Source organism: Salvelinus sp. IW2-2015, linkage group LG18 (assembly GCF_002910315.2).
Source record: "Salvelinus sp. IW2-2015 linkage group LG18, ASM291031v2, whole genome shotgun sequence".
In the NCBI taxonomy this organism is placed as follows: domain Eukaryota; kingdom Metazoa; phylum Chordata; class Actinopteri; order Salmoniformes; family Salmonidae; genus Salvelinus; species Salvelinus sp. IW2-2015.
Genome location: NC_036858.1, coordinates 49,709,807 through 49,729,944, shown reverse-complemented (window position 1 = coordinate 49,729,944; position 20,138 = coordinate 49,709,807). Strand labels below are relative to the sequence as shown.

The 20,138-nt window shown below is 42.1% G+C and overlaps 1 protein-coding gene across 1 annotated transcript in view; it reads right to left on the bottom strand.

The window, feature by feature from the left end:
* Positions 1–20,138, bottom strand: part of marchf8 (membrane-associated ring finger (C3HC4) 8) — a 137,408-nt gene that overhangs the window by 21,477 nt on the left and 95,793 nt on the right. Inside the window, 1 exon segment of the mRNA XM_070448565.1 lies at positions 5,142–5,192. Within this exon segment, the coding sequence (XP_070304666.1) occupies positions 5,142–5,192 (51 nt within the window).

The window sequence follows — 20,138 nt, the reverse complement described above, 5'->3', positions numbered from 1 at the left end:
AAAATTGTCCCGAGTTAGGGTTTGGCCGGGGTAGGCCATCATTGTAAAATAAGAATTGGTTCTTAACTGACTTGCCTAGTTAAAAAAAGGTTATATAAAAAGAGTGAGGAAATCTACAAGACGGAGATGGCCTATATCTGGGTTATGTTGGCAAGACTGTGGCAACTGTATAGCAGTACAAATCAAATAGTATTCGGTCACTTCCTCATAGTCTAACCAAGGTGAAGGAACTGAAGTAAAACTGAATGTACAAGAGGACTATTCAGCCACATAGGAACATGTAAGGTCAATAGAAAGTCCATTATAAATAAAATGTTTATGCAGTTGCATGGCAGTGCAAAATAAATAGTATACTGTCGCTACAAACAGCAAAGTGCAGTGCGCTCCAAARCAATGGTCAGCTGTCAGCATTGGAGAGAGAACGAGAGACAGTGATGTAGGCCTAAACAGTAGCAAACTCCTGCAAACCATAGCCACGGGAAGTAGGGGTGCTGCAGCCCCTGATAAATCCAAAACATTTCCCCACCAAATTTGTGCACTAGGCCTTTATTACTCCTGTATGAATGTAGAAAATAGCCCCTCTTCTCTGACTAACTCATATGGTCTCTGACTCCCCAGTAAACTACTCTGGTATGATAAGATGCTGTTTGCCCATCCTGGCAATTGCCGCCCCGCGCCCACCCAACACACCACACCACCCACAACACGACCACACTACACCAAAACAACACCACACACACAACACACCAACACCACACCACACACAACCACACACACACCACCAAACCACACACCCACACACACACCACCACGAACCACCAAACACCAGAAACAACCCTATACTAAGAGCTGCCTGCCTCACGCATGACACATGTTCATAAACACGCCTGAGTGCTCAGTCAAACACGCGCCATTGTGTGACTAAAAGTGTCTGCCTGGATATAACCTTGTCCCAAGGCTATTGTGCACAGTGCATATACAGTGCCTTCAGAAGGTATTCACACCCCTCGACTTTTTCMAAATTTTATTGTGTTACAAAGTGGGGTTAAAATTGATTTGAGTGTCAATTTTTTGTCAACGATCTACACAAAATACTCCGTAATGCCAAAGTGGAAAAATAATAATAATTTTTATTTTTATAAAACACTAATATAGCTTGATTACATGAGTATTCAACTCTCATAGTCAATACATGTTAGAATCACCTTTAGCAGCAATTACAGCTGTGAGTCTAAGAGAYTTTCACACCTGGATTGTATAATATTTGCACATTATTATTTTAAAAATTCTTTAAGCTCTCTCAAGTTTGTTGTAAATCATTGCTAAACGACCATTTTCAAGTCTTCCCATAGATTTTCAAGCCGATTTAAGTCACAACTGATACTAGRCCACTCAGAAACATTCAATGTCGTCTTGRTAAGCAACTCCAGTGAATATTTGGCCTTGTGTTTTAGGTTATTGTCCTGCTGAAAGGTCARTTTGTCACCCAGTATATGCTAGAAAGCAGACTGAACCAGGTTTTCCTCTAGGATTTTGCCTGTGTTTATTTTTATGATAAAAAACTCCATAGTCTTTGCCGAAGACAAGAATAACCATAACATGATGCAGCCACCACCATACTTGAAAATATGAAGAGTGTTACTCAGTGATGCGTTGTGTTGGATTTGCTCCAAACATAATGCTTTGTATTCAGGACTTAAAGTTGATTTCTTTGCCACATCTTTTGCAGTTTTACTTTAGTGCCTTATTGCAAACAGGATGCATGTTTTGGAATACTTGTATTCAGTACAGGCTTCCTTCTTTGCACTCTTATCAATTAAGTTAGTATTGCGGAGTAACTACAATGTCGTTGACACATCCTCAGTTTTTCTCCTATCACAGCCATTGAACTCTGCAACTGTTGGACTCATGGTGAAATCCCTGAGCGGTTTCCTTCCTCCAGCAACTGAGTTAGAAAGGATGCCTTTCTTTGTAGTGACTCAGCCTATTTATTTACCATCCAAAGTGCAATTAATAACTTCACCATGCTCAAAGGGATATTCAATGTCAGATTTKATTTTTTATTACCCATCTACCAATAGGTGCCCTTTGTGAGGCATTAGAAAATATCACTGGTCTTTGTGGTTGAATGTGTGTTTGAAATACACTGCTCGACTGAGGGAGCTTACAGATAATTGTATGAGTGAGGTACAGAGATAAGGTAGTCATTCAAAAAATCATGTTAAACACTATTACTGCACACGTCACAGTGARTTTATTATGAACTTATTATGTGATTTAAGCCAATTTTTACTCCTGGATTTATTTAGACTTGCAATAAAAGGGGTTGAATACTTACTGACTCAGGACATTTCAGCTTTTTATTTTTGCAAAACGGTTTTCGCCAGGCATAAATGGGACCAATGTCATCCAAAAAGTTAAACTTTTGAATCATCTGTCCATAGAACATTCTTCCAAGAGTCTTGATGATCAWCCAGGTGCTTTTTGGCAAAATTGAGTCAACTTTTTGGATGACATTGGTCCCATTATGCCTGGCGAAAACAAAACACTGCATTCCACAGTAAGAACCTTACACCAACAGTCAAGCATGGTGGTGGTAGTGTGATGGTTTGGGGATGCTTTGCTGCCTCAKGAGCAGGACAACTTGCCTTAATAGAAGGAACCATGMATTCTGCTCTGTATCAGAGAATTCTACAGGAGAATGTCAGGCCATCTGTCTGCGAGCTGAAGCACAGCTGGGTCATGCAKCAAGACAATGATCCAAAACACACAATCAAGCTACATGAAAGTGGCTAAAAAGCAACACATTTTAAGTTTTGAAATGGCCCAGTCAAAGTCCAGACCTAATCCCAATTGAGATGTTGTGGCAGGACTTGAAACGAACAGTTCATGCTTGAAAACCCACAAATTACAGAGTTAAAGAAGTTCTGCATGCAAGAGTGGGCCAACACTTCCAAAGCATTTGGTTGCAGTCATTGCAGCTAAAGGTGGCACAACCAGTTATTGAGTGTAAGGGGGCAATAACTTTTTTACACAGGGGAATTGGGTGTTGCATAACTTTGTTAACTAAATAAATAAAATAAGTATACTTTTTTTGTTGTTGAAAACTCAGGTTCCCTTTATCTACTATTAGGTTTTGGTTGAAGATCTGATAACATTCAGTACAAAAAAGCTGAACAATCTTTTCACAGCACTGTGCATTTGCACGTACATGTCTTAACGACAACAACATTYTCAGTACCAAAATAAAACCCTTTTACTTTGTACCTTAGTTGAATGCACTGAATAAGTTGCTCTGGATAAGTGTCTGCTAAATGAGCAAAATGTAACAATTAACAATTGCAACGCACACTGGGTATTATTATTTTCCTTTTTGGGGGGGCGGAGCTCATTAAGATAATGATCTCCTTTCTTGTTACCAGGGTGGCATTACATCCTGCCTACTCATGCCACCCGGCTCAAACATGGCCAACGGAGCATTGCCACGGCGACGAAGTGACCCTGACTATTAGCAGATGTAAAGGCTTTATCCCACTAAGAGGCTCACAGGCTGCTCAGGAGAACATAACCAATCTGTCCCGGCAGAGAGAAGGGAGCGGGGGAGAGGGATAGTGGAGAGAGAAAGAGAGATACGGAGGGTAGATCGAGTGAGGTATGGGGACTAGTATTGTTCCAATATAAGGAACAATCAGTGTAACACTTCCATATGAAATCAATGTGTTTTTTTAGATCAGTGCAGGTGAGTAACGAAGAGACAAGGAGAGGAAGCCACTGTATACTATTGAGTTGCAGCCCTGATGTTTAATTGAGTGTCAGTTGGGACGGAGGTGGTGAGACTGTGGCTGCATTCCAAACACTTAAAATACACACCCKCTCCCCTCAGCCCTCAAATGAAGTGGACAATTCTGATGATGCATCATGACGGAGCGGCAGGTAGCCTAGTGGTTAAAGCATTGGACTAGTAACCGAAAGGTTGCAAGTTCGAATCCCCGAGCTGACAAGGTACAAATCTGTCGTTCTGCYCCTGAACAAGGCAATTAACCCACTGTTCCTAGGCCGTCAATGAAAATAAGAATTTGTTCTTAACTGACTTGCCTAGTTAAAAAATGAAAAAAATGATGTCTGACGAGTTGACACTTGCAGGGCGAGGGAAGAATGAATTCATTTTAAATGGGCCCCTCTAGCCCGGAAATTTGTCACTCGTTCATCAAAGTTGTGTTTTCAGTCAGCATGGAACTGTTGTGTGCCTTACATGCGATATGATTGCATTTCATATCTTGGCTAGAAGACAACGCATCCGCAGACATCGAGTGTTAGCCATCCTAATACATGAGGTAAATCGAAAATTACAATGTATAAGTGTGATGTCAGGGAAAGTTGTGCGCAAGCGAACATTTCCAAAAGCTAACCAAACAAAAACATCATTACTTTTATGATAACTGTTTGAGCCGTCATGTGCATAGAGCACAGTTTCTAACTTATTTACATTTGTTTTTACTTACACTTGTATGTTGACTTCTCCATATTAATGCTGGTTTTAAGTTTTGGCAAACTTTTCTTAGCAGATGTACAATCATCGCAAATTGAATTATGGGRSGTTTCAGGCCCCGGAGTGAACATAATTGTACATTCGCAAACTCGATCAAAAACGAGGGCTGATGGGCTTTCGTTGCCAACTTCCCTTGCTTGGCTAATCATTTGGCCCGACGACAAAGATGGCCGCGGGGATTCTCCCAAGGGCATAAGGCGAGGGTAAGTGGAGGAGGGTGCGTTTCAAACTTTTTTTGAGTTTGAAACGCAGCCTGTGTGTTTGGAGACGTCTCTCTCAATAAGAACTGATCAGAGAGCTGTACCTCTGACTGTGGAAGTGACTGGCAGGTTAGGACCCCCTAGAAGTSTAGGCCTGACTCTCTTTCTCTACAGGATGTCCCCATTCTGTCCATCACCCTCTGTGTTATTCTCACTTTTCTATCTTTCTCTCTCGCTCTCTTTTATCTCTCTCTCTTTCTATCCCTCTCTCGTCAAAATAATTTTTTGGTAGCCCTCAGTTCTTTAATCCCCTCTTTCTCTCTCGGTTGCCCTCTGGTAGGTACAGGTCTGTCATATACCATTCATCCTGTATGTTCCATCTCTGTCCTTACCTTGGAAATATTGCTGGACCTGCTGGCAGAATGACCCAGGTGCTTCTCATTCTGAAAAAGAGGAACAGAAAGACAATATTAGACACATTTWGTCATTTTGAAACACCAACCACTGTAGCAGCAGATACTGTAAGTCATATCAACGTTTGACTTGGCCAATAACCGAAAGGTCGCTGGTTTGAATTCCCGCGCTGACTAGGTGAAAACTCTGTCCTTGAGCAAGGCACTTAACCCTAATTGCTCCAGTAAGTCGCTCGGGATGAGAGTGTCTGCTAAATGACTAAAATGTAAATGTAAAATACCTTCTATCTTGAACTGTGTTAGAAACATAAGAGACAACAAGGAGAATCTGTTATAACTTTTGCAGTGATTACACATGATAACTGGTATGGCTGGTAATGATTATTACATCTTTACAGCACTGCACACTTACCAGCTGTTTGGTTATGGACACAAAACACACTTACGCACGCACACTACGTCTCTCTTGCTCTCGCTCTCTCTGTCTATACATTACCATACTGATGCTTTCACAACAAGTTCAGTGGAATAGTCAGAAGATTTTCGGAAGACGATGAAAACTAGTTGATTAACTTGTTTCATGCTGAAGAAACAGACTGACACGCACCAGCATCCACTTTTTTCTTCTAATTACTCGATCCCTTCCCTTGTGTCTCGTCTTCCATAGTTGCCATGGTGATGCTAGTGAGAGGTCTGTGTTAAGTCTCCATTCTCTCCCTTCCATCCCAACCTCTCTCTCTCTCCATGTATGTCTGTCATTGGCCAAACTTCAGCCTAAAGATACATAAGCAAGCAACAACACACACACACACAACTCCCCCACAAAAAAGCATCCACCCACAAACATGTATACAACACACACACACAGTATGATTAACGACTGAACTGTGAACTGGTGGTGTGCCAGCATCACACTATTACTTATCTCTGAGGGAGGCAGGGGCTGTGAATGATCTGCTGTCAAATAGCAGATAAGCATACAACACACGCATGCACACTCACTTCTGATAAACAGACCCTGATGAATCCACACACAGCACATGCATCTGAGAACCTGTGTTTATTCATCTGTGTGTGTCCATAATGGTTGGCTCATGTGACACAGGTTCTTTATGAAGAGCAACTTAAACATACAGTATCGTACTGAGAAACAGAGCAACAGACAGATACAAGGAGATAAGAAGAGAGAGAGTGAGAAGAGACGATAGGAAGTGAAAAAAAGAGACAATGAGATAGAGAAGGAAAGAAAGAAAGAGAGAAAGGGAGAGCGATAATAGGGGGAACATTAAAAAAAATTGTCCTCTGTTTCCTCGAGTAATGGAGTAATGATGAGGAACTCATGGTTGCCATGAGAGCCGCTGCGGAGGGGAAATAACAAGGCCACTAATACAGAGCCTTCCCTCCAATTTAATAGGGCAGGATGATTAGGATACAACGAGGAGAGGAGGAGAGACTGATAGATAGATGAGAGCAGGGAAGTGCTGAACACTCTCCACGCTCAGATTAGAGAGGAAGGTCTTTCGTCCCAGTAAGGAACTGAAGCAGCATTTATGTTCTCTCTCGCCAGCTCTCTCAGTCAAATATGTCACCAGTCTCACTGGGTTTGAGAGTCGTCTCATTGAACACACACGCACGCACACACGCACACACACACACACGTCTTAAGCCTGTGTGTTTATCTATCTGTGTGTGGTCATAATGGTTGGCTCATGTGACATGTGTTCTCTTTGGTTCTTTTCACTCATTATCTTTATGAAGAGTACACAGCGTCGCAAACTTATATGCTTTATGATGGACTGAAGCCATCTGAATTCTAGACAGAGATATACAGTACACTGAGTATACCAAACATTAGGAACACCATCCTAATATTGAGTTGCCGCCCCCCCCCCCCCTCTTTGGGTGGTGGACCATTCTTTATACACACGGGAAACTGTTGAGCGTGAAAACCCCAGCAGCGTTGCAGTTCTTGACACAAACCTGGCACCTACTACCATACCCGTTCAACAAGGGACTTACATTTTCTGTCATTTTTTTTTTTTTTTTTGTTTTTTTTTTTTTTTTTTTTTGTCCATTCACCCTCTCAATTGCACACATACACAATCCAGGTCTCAATTGTCTCAAGGCTTGAAAATAATTTCTCTCCTCACCTCTACACTGATTGAAGTGGATTTACAAATTCCATCATAAGGGATCATAGCTTTCACCTGGATTCACCTGGTCAGTCTGTCATGGAAAGAGCAGGTGTTCCTACTGTTCTGTATAATCAGTGTACAGTACATGAATATAACACATACAGTATTCATACTTATACTGAGAAAACAAAAGATAAAAGGAAGATAAGAGGAGAACAAGAGTGAGTAAGATAACAAGAAAAGGAGATGATCGAAAGAGAGAAATATAGACAATGAGATTAAGAAGGAAATATATAGAGAGAGAAAGAAAATCTTATTTTTTGTCCTTTGTTCTTCGCTAGTCTAAGATGTAGTAATGATGAGGAACTCAAGGTTGCTATGAGAGCCACTGCTGAGGGAAAATAACAAGGCCACTAATACACAGCGAACCCTCCAATTTAATAGGGCAGAATAGGAAGAGGCGATGAGGAGAGATGGTGGATGATAGATGAGGAGGGAAGAGCAAAGTCTGTGAACACTCCAGACAAAAGAGTGAAGCATTTCGTTCTGCAAGGAACTAATCGACTTTCTCTGTTTATGTCTACTTTCTTTGTCCTTCTCTGCCTTTGTCCTCTGTCTTCGCTCCTCCCTCCCTCCCTCACCACACACACACAACCACACACACACACACACACACACACACACACACACACACACACACACACACACCACACACACACACACACACACACACACACACACACACACACACACACACAACACACACACACACACACACACAGTATCAGTGGTCTATAAAAGGACTAAGTCTCGTGAGTCATCCATTATTCTGTGAGAGAAACTCAAGTTTCAAACATCCTGTCTCGCTCTCTTCTCCCTCCCTCTTCTCTCTCAGTTCTTTCTCTCTCCCTCTGTCTCTCTGTGGACTGGGTAACAACTCCTGGCTGTGATGATCCAGGCATGTGTGAGGGAGGTAAAGGGAGGCTCAGGAGGATATGACAGAGGAGAGGAGACATTTTGTCTTGGTGGTTCACGGCTCCAGGCTAAGTCTCTGTTCAGGGGCTAAGAGCTTCAGGGCCTCTGTGTGGGCTGTCCCTTGCCTCTGTCTGAACCCTGAAGACTTTCACAATGTTCCATCTTATCAGAACAGAGTAATGTTGAGGAATTCTAATCTTCATAAGTTCCCCTCATCTCCAAATCAGAGTTTGTCAGAAGTTTTAATTTCTTAAAAGTAGTCTAAAGTAGAACTATATCAACTATATCATCTTCTTTCCCTGTACCAGACAGTTACCTCATAACCATAGATATATAATGTGGATATCAGTTCTATTAAGTGTATTTCTATTTCTGACCCGTCATSTATTTCTGCATATAGCCTACAGTACAACCAGCCTACTACAACGTCCCCACCCACAGATTCAAAACAACGTGACATCAGCTAGTCTATTAGCCTCCGGAAGCTAATCAAATCAAATTGTATTAGTCACATGCGCCGAATACAACAGGTATTACAGTGAAATGCTTACTTACGAGCCCCTAACCGACAGTGCAGTTWAAAAAAATATGGATAAGAATAAGAGATAAAAGTAACAAGTAATTAAAGAGCAGCAGTAAAAAAATAACAGTGGGGTTCCGGTACAGAGTCAATGTGCGGGGGCACCGGTTAGTTGAGGTAGTATGTACATGTAGGTAGAGTTAATTAAAGTGACTATGCATAGATGACAGTGGTGTGGAGAGGGGAGGGGGGCAATGTGAATAGTCTGGGTAGCCATTTGACTAGATGTTCAGGAGTCTTATGGCTTGGGGGTAGAAGCTGTTCAGAAGCCTCTTAGAACTAGACTTGGCGCTCCGGTACCGCTTGCCTTGTGGTAGCAGAGAGAACAGTCTATGACTAGGGTGGCTGGAGTCTTTGACAATTTTCAGGGCCTTTCTCTGACACTGCCTGGTATAGAGGTCCTGGATGGCAGGAAGCTYGGCCCCAGTRATGTACTAATGCTARTTAGCACCRAATTACTAACTAACTCAGCTATGCACAACTTAAATAAATTACCCTTTAATTAAAGTCTCAAGTAGCAGAACATGTTTTAGATTCTTAGGAGCTCATGCGTTGGCGGAAATCTGTCTGGGCTAGCTGCTTACATACAATAGGTTACCGAATCAAACCGATATTTAATATTGTATCTCTGGGTTATATACTAAATAGGAAAAAGTTTAAATCCATTTGAATTGAATCACTTTTTGAAAGTTTACCTATTTTGCATACCCCACCATACCATGAGACACCCTTTATCACTGGAAAAGATACATGCTTGAGATATCATTTAAAGCTTACAAACAGGGTTGTCAAACAGTTTTATAATTTCTTGAAAAAAATGCTTTTACATTTTTACAAAAAAATATATTTTTTACCTTAAACTACATTTCCCCCCCCAAATTTGCATATGTTGTAGTGTAGACCCTATTTTACATAATCAGAGGTATTGAGGGTGGGTGTCAGATTTTGGCTGATAAATGTACTAAAATATAAATATAATTGAAATCACATCAGAGAATGCTGACTTGAATGGGAATATATGTTGTTTTAAATTATACTGTCAATCCTCCATAGGAAACCTATTGAAATCATAGAAATGTAGATAATAGAATAGACATGACCATTTAAGTTGACATCTGACGGTGGGTGGAGCGGTGGCCATCTTTGTGGTTGTAATTGAAGGTAACATTTCAATTCAATTTCAATTTCAATGGTGTACCAGCTAAATTGCGGTGGTCTGAATTGAAGGGATAGGTCCCTATGATTGAAATGACACCCACCTGTATTCAAGAGCATGTTGTGTCTTAACCGATGGCAGGCATAACACAAAATGASAGATGATGTAAAGTAGGGTCTAAACTACAACAAATGCAAATATCTGAGTTGACAAAAAATCTGAGTTGACATTTTTTGATAATTTACTTTAAAAGGTTAAATGTCAATTTGTAAATTTTTTTGTTTGACAACCCTGTTTGTAAGCTTTTAAATGATATCAAACTCATACCCCCCGGTATGCAAAATGGGTCAACTTTGAGCTCCTCTTTCTCCTGAATGTTTTGGCACTTAGCAAAAGAGTGCCATCTGCACTGCTATTTTGGTTATTAGTTAATCTGACTATTCTCTCATTGATTTCCTTTACTTATTTCAGCAATTTGAGTTTTCAGTATAGTTGTCCAATGTTGGTGGAGCAGATTATTCTGTTTTAAGGTTATTCCTGAATCACTATGATAAATATAATCGTTTTTCTTCAGTGTATTTTTAACATAGCTGAGATGTACTTTGAAGTACAAAGTGTAGGAATACAGGTGAAATCAGTCATTGATACAGACATGSTGGTGCAGCAGGAAGATCAAAGAGGTTGTGAATTCAACTCCCAGGTGATGTGAAATAATAATTACTGTATGAATAAAGATACACAATGTAATCAAGTATGTCAAATATGTAAGTTGAAAACACTATGTTAAAAGCACTGTGCTGTTATAAGCACAGAGCTGTGACTGGATGAGTGGCTCACCAATCAGGGATATTATTTTTGAAGACATATCGTATCGYTTTGACAATATCGCAATATAATTTCTGCGCTAGTTTTCCTTCATTGCTTGTTTTCCAACTTCTTTTAAAATATGGAGCCAATTTCTTTTCAGCACTTTTATTTTCAYGACTGATCAAAACTAGTTCTCATGGCTCTCTCTTGTCCCTCTGCAGCAGACATATGGTGAGAAATATCAAATCATACTTTATTGGTCACATGCGCCGAATACAACAGAATACAACCTTACCGTGAAATGCTTACTTACAAGCCCTTAACCAACAATGCAGTTCAAGGAAGAGTTAATGAAATATTTACCAAATTAACAAAGGTAAAAAATTATAAAAAGTAACACAATAAAATAACAATAACGAGGCTATATACAGGGGGTACCGGTAACGAGTCAATGTGCGGGGGTACTGGTTAGTCAAGGTACATATAGGTAGGGGTAAAGTGACTATGCAAAGATAATAAACAGCGAGTAGCAGCAGTGTAAAAACAAATGGGGGGGTGTCAATGTAAATAGTTTGGGTGGCCATTTGATGAATTGTTCAGCAGTCTTATGGCTTGTGGGTAGAAGCTGTTTAGAAGCCTCTTGGACCTAGACTTGGTGCTCTGGTACTGCTTGCCGTGCGGTAGCAGAGAGAACAATCTATGACTTGGGTGACTGGAGTCTTTGACCATTTTTTGGGCTTTCCTCTGACACCGCCTAGTATATAGGTCTTGGATGGCAGGAAACTTGGCCCCAGTGATGTACTGGGCCRTACGCACTACTCTCTGTAGCGCCTTGCGGTCAKAAGTCGAGCAGTTGCCATACCAGGCGGTGATGCAACCGGTCAGGATGCTCTCGATGGTGCAGCTGTAGACCTTTTTGAGAATCTGGGGACCCATGCCAAATCTTTTCAGTCTCCTGAGGGGGAAAAGGTCTTGTCGTGCCCTCTTCACGACTGTCTTGGTGTGTTTGGACCATGATAGTTTGTTGGTGACGTGGACACCAAGGAACTTGAAACTCTCGACCCGCTCCACACAGCCCTGTCGATGTTAATGGTTGCCTGTTCTACAGGGAACTAGACAAAGGTCCTCCAGAGAACATTYCCTTGGGACCATCACGCAACGTCCTAAGAACTAATAAAATTAAAGTCTTGAGAACACCCTAAAAAAGGTCCTGACATGGGCCTCAGTGACATCCTGGGAACTTACAGGGAACCAGACAAAACTGGGACCTGKACTGAACGTCCTCTTATGGTCTCGAGGTTAACGTCATGTTTTAATGTTACTAGAATGTTCTCAGAATGTCAGTGGGATAACTTTTTGGCAAATTGGCAAAACCCTTAAAGGGACTGAATGGGAATGTCGCATCATTTCCTTAGGACATCCCCTGTTTGCTGGCTTAATACAATCATCTAGTATGACATTCCAGGACGCACTTGCGCACACACACACACACACACACACATCCCTCAACATACACAATGGACAGGATATGTGAAAGCATCATCATTCACTGTCCCAGAGAGTACATAAGAGAGGCGAGATTTACATGGACTGAAGAGAGGGATGATTACATGGTGATAGACTAAAAGAGAATGGCTGAGAAGGTCCACGGGGACTATAGAAACTCCTATAAAATGGTTTTCTGTTAAACAGAAACATCACATCTACTCAGGACAGGAATATTGCAACATACATTTTTATAAAACCCATATAAAAACTGACATATCAATGACATGTTTAATTTAACAGAACATTACAACAGACATTTAGATTTTATAGCAGCATCAGAAGGAGCCTGGGTATGTGGGTAATGAATTATTTAAACAAGCAGCTTCTCTCTCTCTGTAGGAAAGGTGCCAGAGATGTCACTCTTAATCATCTACTGTCAGATCATATGCCAAAATGTTTAGAGAAGAACTGAGGGTGAGAGACAGAGGGACAAAGAGAATGGGAGGGAGAAGGAGTTGGAAAAAGAGAGAGAGAGAGACAGACAGTGGGAGGGAGGGAGAGCGAGATGGAAATAAAGAGAGAGAGGGGAAGTGGGGAAAAGAGAGATAGTAGAGATAGCAAGCAGAGTCAGTGAAAATGAGGAGAACGGAAGGGGGGAAACAATTAAATCATCAGAACTAATGGTCTGCACACAAGCACACACACAGACAGACAAACACACGCTCTCACACAAAAAAAAGCACAGGCATATATACACACACACACACACACACGTTGATGAGGATAATGGGGAAATCTGTGTGATGTGAATGACTAATCCTGTCTATTGATCTCTCCATAGAGGTGGACACATGTCATTTACATATAATAACCACAGCTCAATGACCTGGAGGTTATACAGACCAGCACAGACCGCACTGTGTGTGTCATATACACTGAGTATACAAAACATGCTCTTTCCATGACATGATGTCACTTGTTAAATCCACTTCAATCAGTGTAGATGAAGGCAGGAGACAGGTTGAAGAAGGATTTTTAAAGCTTGAGACATGGATTGTGTATGTGTGCCATTCAGAGGGTGAAGGGGCAAGACTAAATATTTAAGTGCTTTTGAACWGGGTATGGAAGAAGGTGCCAGGTGCACCGGTTTGTGTCACGAACTGCAACGCTGCTGCAACGCTGCTTCTACAGTTTCCGTGTGTATCAAGAATGATCCACCACCCAAAGGGTATCCAGCCARCTTGACAACTGTGGAAAGCATTGGAGTCAACATGGGCCAGAATCCCTGTGGAACGCSTTCGAAACCTTGTAGAGTCCATGTCCAAACAAATTGAGGCTGTTCTGAGGGAAAAGGGGGGTGCAACTCAATATTTGGAAGGTGTTCCTAATATTTGGTATACTCAGTGTATATTCGGCAGCACACATACACAACTGGGTATATTGAGTTACTGGTAGTGAATCATATTCTTAGGACATGAGAGAAGGCACTTCAGAGACTTGGTGAACACCTCATCTCAGACGATTCTCACTACTGGTTCACTGGCAGCACATACGGAGGCTTGRCCTCAAACACACGAACAAACACGGACAAACACACGAACAAACACAAGGCATGAGATTACACAGTTGCTAGTCCTCCCGGGTAGCCATCCTTCCAAATCCATCTCGTTAACCCTCATGTGCCTCTGCTCAATTCTGTCCTATAAATGTGTTTACTAATGCATGTAGACACACACAACCTGCTTTGCCTGTGTATGAATATCTATCACTGAAGAGCGTATACAATATCATTGTGCAGAATATGTATCTGAGACGAGCACACTATACTGTATTTCTCAGCATGGCAGAGAAACAGAAGACAAGCTGACACAAGAGTTCAACCTTACAGCGCTCTAAAATATCTCTGATTCCTGTAAAGACAGAGACACACAGGATTACACTCCATACCAAATACAGAGCCATATCTGTAACAGACTACTCCGAAGAATATGGAGACAACTAACACAAGCACGCGCACACACACACACGCAAGCGCACAAACACACAGACAGTTTTYCCCTTGGGGACCCAAAAGGGTGCGCATTTTAGTTTTTGTCCTAGCACTACACACCTGTTCCCACTAATKAAATATGTATGGGTTTATATGTAGATAGAGTGCAGTCATTGACCCCTCACTGTATTCCCCAAATCTTCCCAAACTCACACAAACAGAGGCAGGATAGGGTGTATCCTATATCACTGAAATAATCTGATCACACAGGAAGAGTGCGGTGTCTACTGTCTAGGTATGGTTTCCTGTCTCTGTCAGCATACGGTGACTTCTAGGAAGGAAGATGCAAGGCTGAACACATGCAGATATAAGTTGTGAAGACAAAGTGGTCAGCGAACAGAGGATGCGGACCAGATGAAATGTTAGAATGTGAACTATGCACAGTAACAATAATCACCAGCGGTTGCTGTCAACCACAACACAGGACTCCAGTTCCAGTTGTAACCAGAGCCATATACACTGAACAAAAATATAAACGCAACATGCAAAGTGTTGGTCCCATGTTTCATGAGCTGAAATAAAAAATCCCAGAAATATTCCATACGCACAAAAAGCTTATTTCTCTCAAATGTTTGCACAAATTTGTTTGCATCCCTGTTAGTGAGCATTTCTCCTTTGCCAAGATAATCCATCCACCTGACAGGTGTGGCATATCAAGAAGCTGATTAAACAGCACGATCATTACACAAGTGCACCTTGTGTTGGGGACAATAAAAGGCCTCTTTTAAAATGTGCAGTTTTGTCACACAACACAATGCCACAGATGTCTCAAGTTTTGATGGAGTGTGCAAATGGCATGCTGACTGTAGGAATGTCCAGCAGAGCTGTTGCCAGATAATTTAAATGTTATTTTCTCTACCATACGCTGCCTCCAATGTCGTTTTAAAGAATTTGGCAGTACTTCCAACCTGCCTCACAACCACAGACCACTTGTAACCATGCCAGCCCAGGACCTCCATATCCGGCTTCTTCACCTGTGGGATCGTCTGAGACCAGCCACCCAGACAGCTGATGAAACTGTGGGTTTGTACAACCAAATAATTTCTGCACAAACTGTTAGAAACCGTCTCAGGGAAACTCATCTGAGTACTCGTCGTCCTMACCAGGGTCTTGACCTGGCTGCAGTTYGGCGTCGTAACCACAGCCAGCCCAGGACCTCCACATCCGGCTTCTTCACCTGCGGGACCATCTGAGGGGGGAGGAGGAAAGCCCTTTTGTGGGGAAAAACTAATTCTGATTGCCTGGGCTTGGCTCCCTAGTGGGTGGGCCTGGCTGCGAAGTGAGTGGGTCTATGCCCTCCAAGGCCCACCCATTGCTGCACACCAGCACAGTCGTGTGAAATCCATAGATTAGGGCCTAATGAATTTATTTCAATTGACTGATTTCCTTCTATGAACTGTAACTCAGTAAAATCTTTGAAACTGTTGCGATTATATTTTTGCMTAGTATTATTTAGAGCCTAAATATACACACATATCCTAAATATATGGCTCTGGTAAGAACCGGCATGGGATGACCCTGTTTGAGGACCAAAGTGAGAAGTACAAGGCTACGAGACAATGGGAGTGGGATATAGACATTGCCCATAAGACACTGATCTAAGATCAGTTTTTTGTTTCTACCTAATGGCTATGGTTAGGATTTTGGAGAAGGTAAGCTGATCCTAGATCTGTGACCGTTAGTAAAATTATAGCGACAGTACACACTACATGAGACAGCAGCGATCATTAGCATTTGCTCAGCAAAACCACAGTCTCACAGTTAGCTTGTAAACTAGTGTAGGTCTGAGAGAGAGGAAAAAGACTGTTTATGAGTGAGAGAGAACTAGAGACATCTCTGTAGTCTCAGAAATCCCAGACCTAGAACAACAGCACTAGGTCTGAGAATCATGTCAGATTTTCTTGGCCAATTCAGGGAGGGCGCTCCTCAGACAGAAAAATCGCCCAACAAATCATGTGTTTGGGTAGACAGAGCTTAAAAAGAATCCCCTCGGAAACATGACAGAGGTGGACACACAATGCAGACGCAGATAGCTAGGATAATGTTAGCCACAGCCAGTCAGTGGTTGTAACGCTAACGTCATGGTGCATGCAAACTACTGTACTCACTTAAAATACACTCRTTGAAAATATCCTCCGTGAGCTCCATCTAGCTAGCTTGAGGAAATGCTTACGRCAGGGCTCTGGACGGATTTTCCGGCGCCCAACTCCGCCCTTTCCTTTCTGCCAAACTGACGTTGGTTTAAGTACAGATGTGTATGCTGAAAGATTGGTACATTGAGGGAGGCAAGTCTGACTGAAACCACATTTCCACAGAAACAGCTCCTAAAGTAGGCCTGCAGCGGGGTACAGGAAACAGCCTCTGTGTGTGTGTGTGTGTGTGTGTGTGCTTGTGTGTGTGTTTGTGTTTCTGAGAAAAAAAATACTTCACAATATCAGGATTGCTAATTGCACTCTCTCTCATCTGCTTGTCATCTTCTTCCCCCTCTCTTTCTGTCTCTCATCCAATCTTACCCTCTTTTCCTCCTCCTCTTCCTCCACCCTCTCATCTGCATCTCACCCTTCCCTTCCCCTACTCCTCCTCTCTCTATATCTGCTTCTCATCCATCCCTACTAAAACCTCTCCTAATTGCATCAGTGTGTCAGAATAGGAACAGGAAATGGGAGACCAGTATGTACTGATTTGTCACTGCTGGTCTGCTCCCTGAATAAGCAATTTCTAATAGTTAGCAATGATAAAGGGCTGTCTGAATGGTGCTAAGCTACTGGAATTGCTAAGGCACTAGTTAGAGGAAAGGAGGTTGTCTCATTGAATGAACTGGAAGGGAGGAATGGAGAGAGAAAGATGGGAGAAACAGAGAGAGAGAGTGTGTGTGTGTTTGTGGATGTGAGAGAAAGAAACAGACAAAGACCGAGAGAGAGAGATACAGAGAGAGAGAGGAGCGAGAGGAGCGAGAGAGAGATTAGACGACAAACAAAAGAGTGAGAGAGTCTGAATGACAGAGAGAAAGAAAAAGAGACATGGTGAGAAAATGAGGGAGGAAGCAAAAAGTGAGTGTGTGTCAAAGTACTTGTTTTGGTAGCCAGATAAGGACGCAGGTGTCAATTGGAAGTCAAGGTATTTCCTCACAAGTTTAAGTTGGTTTGCTCTTCTCTCCTCTGAATCACTTGAGTCATTATTTATGTTAGAGTCCAGAGGTGCATTCCAAACAGCATCCTATTTCCTTTATAGTGCGCTACTTTTACCCCCTTTTCTCCCCAATTTCGTCATATCCAATTGGTAGTTACAGTCTTGTCCCATCGCTGCAACTCCCGTACGGACTCGGGAGAGGCGAAGGTCGAGAGCCATGTGTCCTCCAAAACACAACTCCACCAAGCAGCATTGCTTCTTGACACAATGCTCGCTTAACCCGGAAGCCAGCCGCACCATTGTCTTGGAGGAAACACCGTACACCTAGCGACCGTGTCAGCGTGCACTGCGCCCGGCCCGCCACAGGAGTCGCTAGAGCGTGATGGGACAAGGACATTCCGGCCGGACAAACCCTCCACTAACTCGGAAAACGCTGGGGATCTGTAGTAGATCTGTAGAACCAGGATCTGTAGTAACGCAGCTAGCACTGCGATGCGGTGCCTTAGACCGCTATGCCACTCGGGAGGCCCTATAGTCCAATATTTTAGACCAGAGCCTTATGGGAATAGGGTGCCATTTGGGAAGCAGAGCAGAGCTTGAAAGAACAGATCATTACTTCAGTCCAGTTCACCATAATTAACTGTGTTAACTGGCTGGGCTCGCAGCTCTCCTGTGATGTAACACACACACACACACACACACACACACACACACACACACACACACACACACACACACACACACACACACACACACACACACACACACACACACACACACACACACACACACACACACACACACACACACACACACACACACACACACACACACACACACACACACACACACACACACACACACACACACACACACACACACACACACACAGAAAGGCGAGTTCAGAACAGCAGAGATCACAGTAGAGCAGAGCACAGTCCTTGATTGTTAATGACAAACACTAACAAAACACTGTACTTTCTAGAGTGCCTTGAGAAAGTATTCACAACCCTTGAACTTTTTCCACATTTTGTTGTGTTTACAGCCTGAATTTAGAAAGGATTACATTTCGATGTTTTGTCACTGGCCTACCCACAATACCCCATAACGTCAAAGTGGAATTATGTTTTCTTTTTTTTGAGTCAATAAATATTCAAACTCTYTGTTATGGCAAGCCTAAATGAGTTCAGGAGTAAAAATGTGCTTAACAAGTCACATAATAATATTCAATAATAGTGTTCAATTTTTAGTCTTTGAYTTTTGAATGACTACCTCATCTCTGTACCCCACACATACCATTATCTGTAAGGTCCCTCGGTCAAACAGTGAATTTCAAAYTCAGACTCAACCACAAAGACTAGGGAGGTTTTCCAATGGCTTGCAAAGAAGGGCACCTATTGTAGATGGGTAAAAATTTAAAATCTCATGCTCCCTTTTAGCATGGTGAAGTTATTAATTACACTTTGGATGATATATCAATACACCCAGTCACTACAAAGATACAGGCGCTCTTCCTAACTCAGTTGCCAGAGAAGAAGAAAACCGCTCAGGGATTGGCAAATGGTGACTTAAAAACAGTTACAGAGTTGAATGGCTGTGACAGGAGAAAACTGAGGATGGATCAACAACATTGTAGTTACTTCACAATACTAACCTAATTGACAGAGTGAAAAGAGAGAAGCCTGTACAGAATAAGTGATATGTTTGGGGCAAATCCAATACAACACATTACTGAGTACCACTCTCCATATTTTCAAGCATAGTTGTGGCTGCATCATGTTATGGGCATGCTTGTAATCGTTAAAGACTGGGGAGTTTTTCAGGATAAAAAAACTAAAACGGAGCTGGTTCAGTCTGCTTTCCACCAGACACTTGGAGATGAATTCACATTTCAACAGGAAAATAACCTAAATCACAARGCCAAATCTACACTGGAGTTGCTTACCAAGAAGACAGTAAATGTTCCTGAGTGGCCGAGTTACAGTTTTCACTTAAACCTACTTGAAATCTATGGCAAGACCTGAAAATGGTTGTCTAGCAATGATCACCAATAAATTTGTCAGAGCTTGAASAATTTTGAAAAGAATAATGGGCAAATGTTGCACAATCCAGGTGTGGAAAGCTCTTAGAGACTTACCCAGAACGACTCACAGTTSTAATCGCTGGCCAAAGGTGCYTMTACAAAGTATTGACTCAGGGGTGTGAATACTTATGTAAATGAGATATTTCTGTATTTCATTTAGTTTTTTGGCAAAAAAAATCMTAACAAATGTTGTAATTATGGGGTTTTGTGTGTAGATGGGTGAGAAAGAAAATCTGTTTGATCCATTTTGAATTCAGGCTGGAACACAACTAAATGTGGTATAAGTACTTTCTGAAGGCATTGTAGGTGTATAACGTCACAAAACACTTGTTATTTGTTCATCTCAACAACACAAGCTGAACGAAAGCCTCTCTGTCGTGGGCATGATGAGCATCTTCAAACGGATGTCTGATGGCGATATCAAACAGAGATACAGTGTGTCCTGCACAACCAGGATGCTTCCTTCCCAACAAGGAACAGGGATGAGTCCATATAGGAAGACAGGGATTGACTGCCAAACCCATTCAAATTCCCTGTTCCCTCTCTCCCCAACAGGTTTTAAGCTCCCGTACT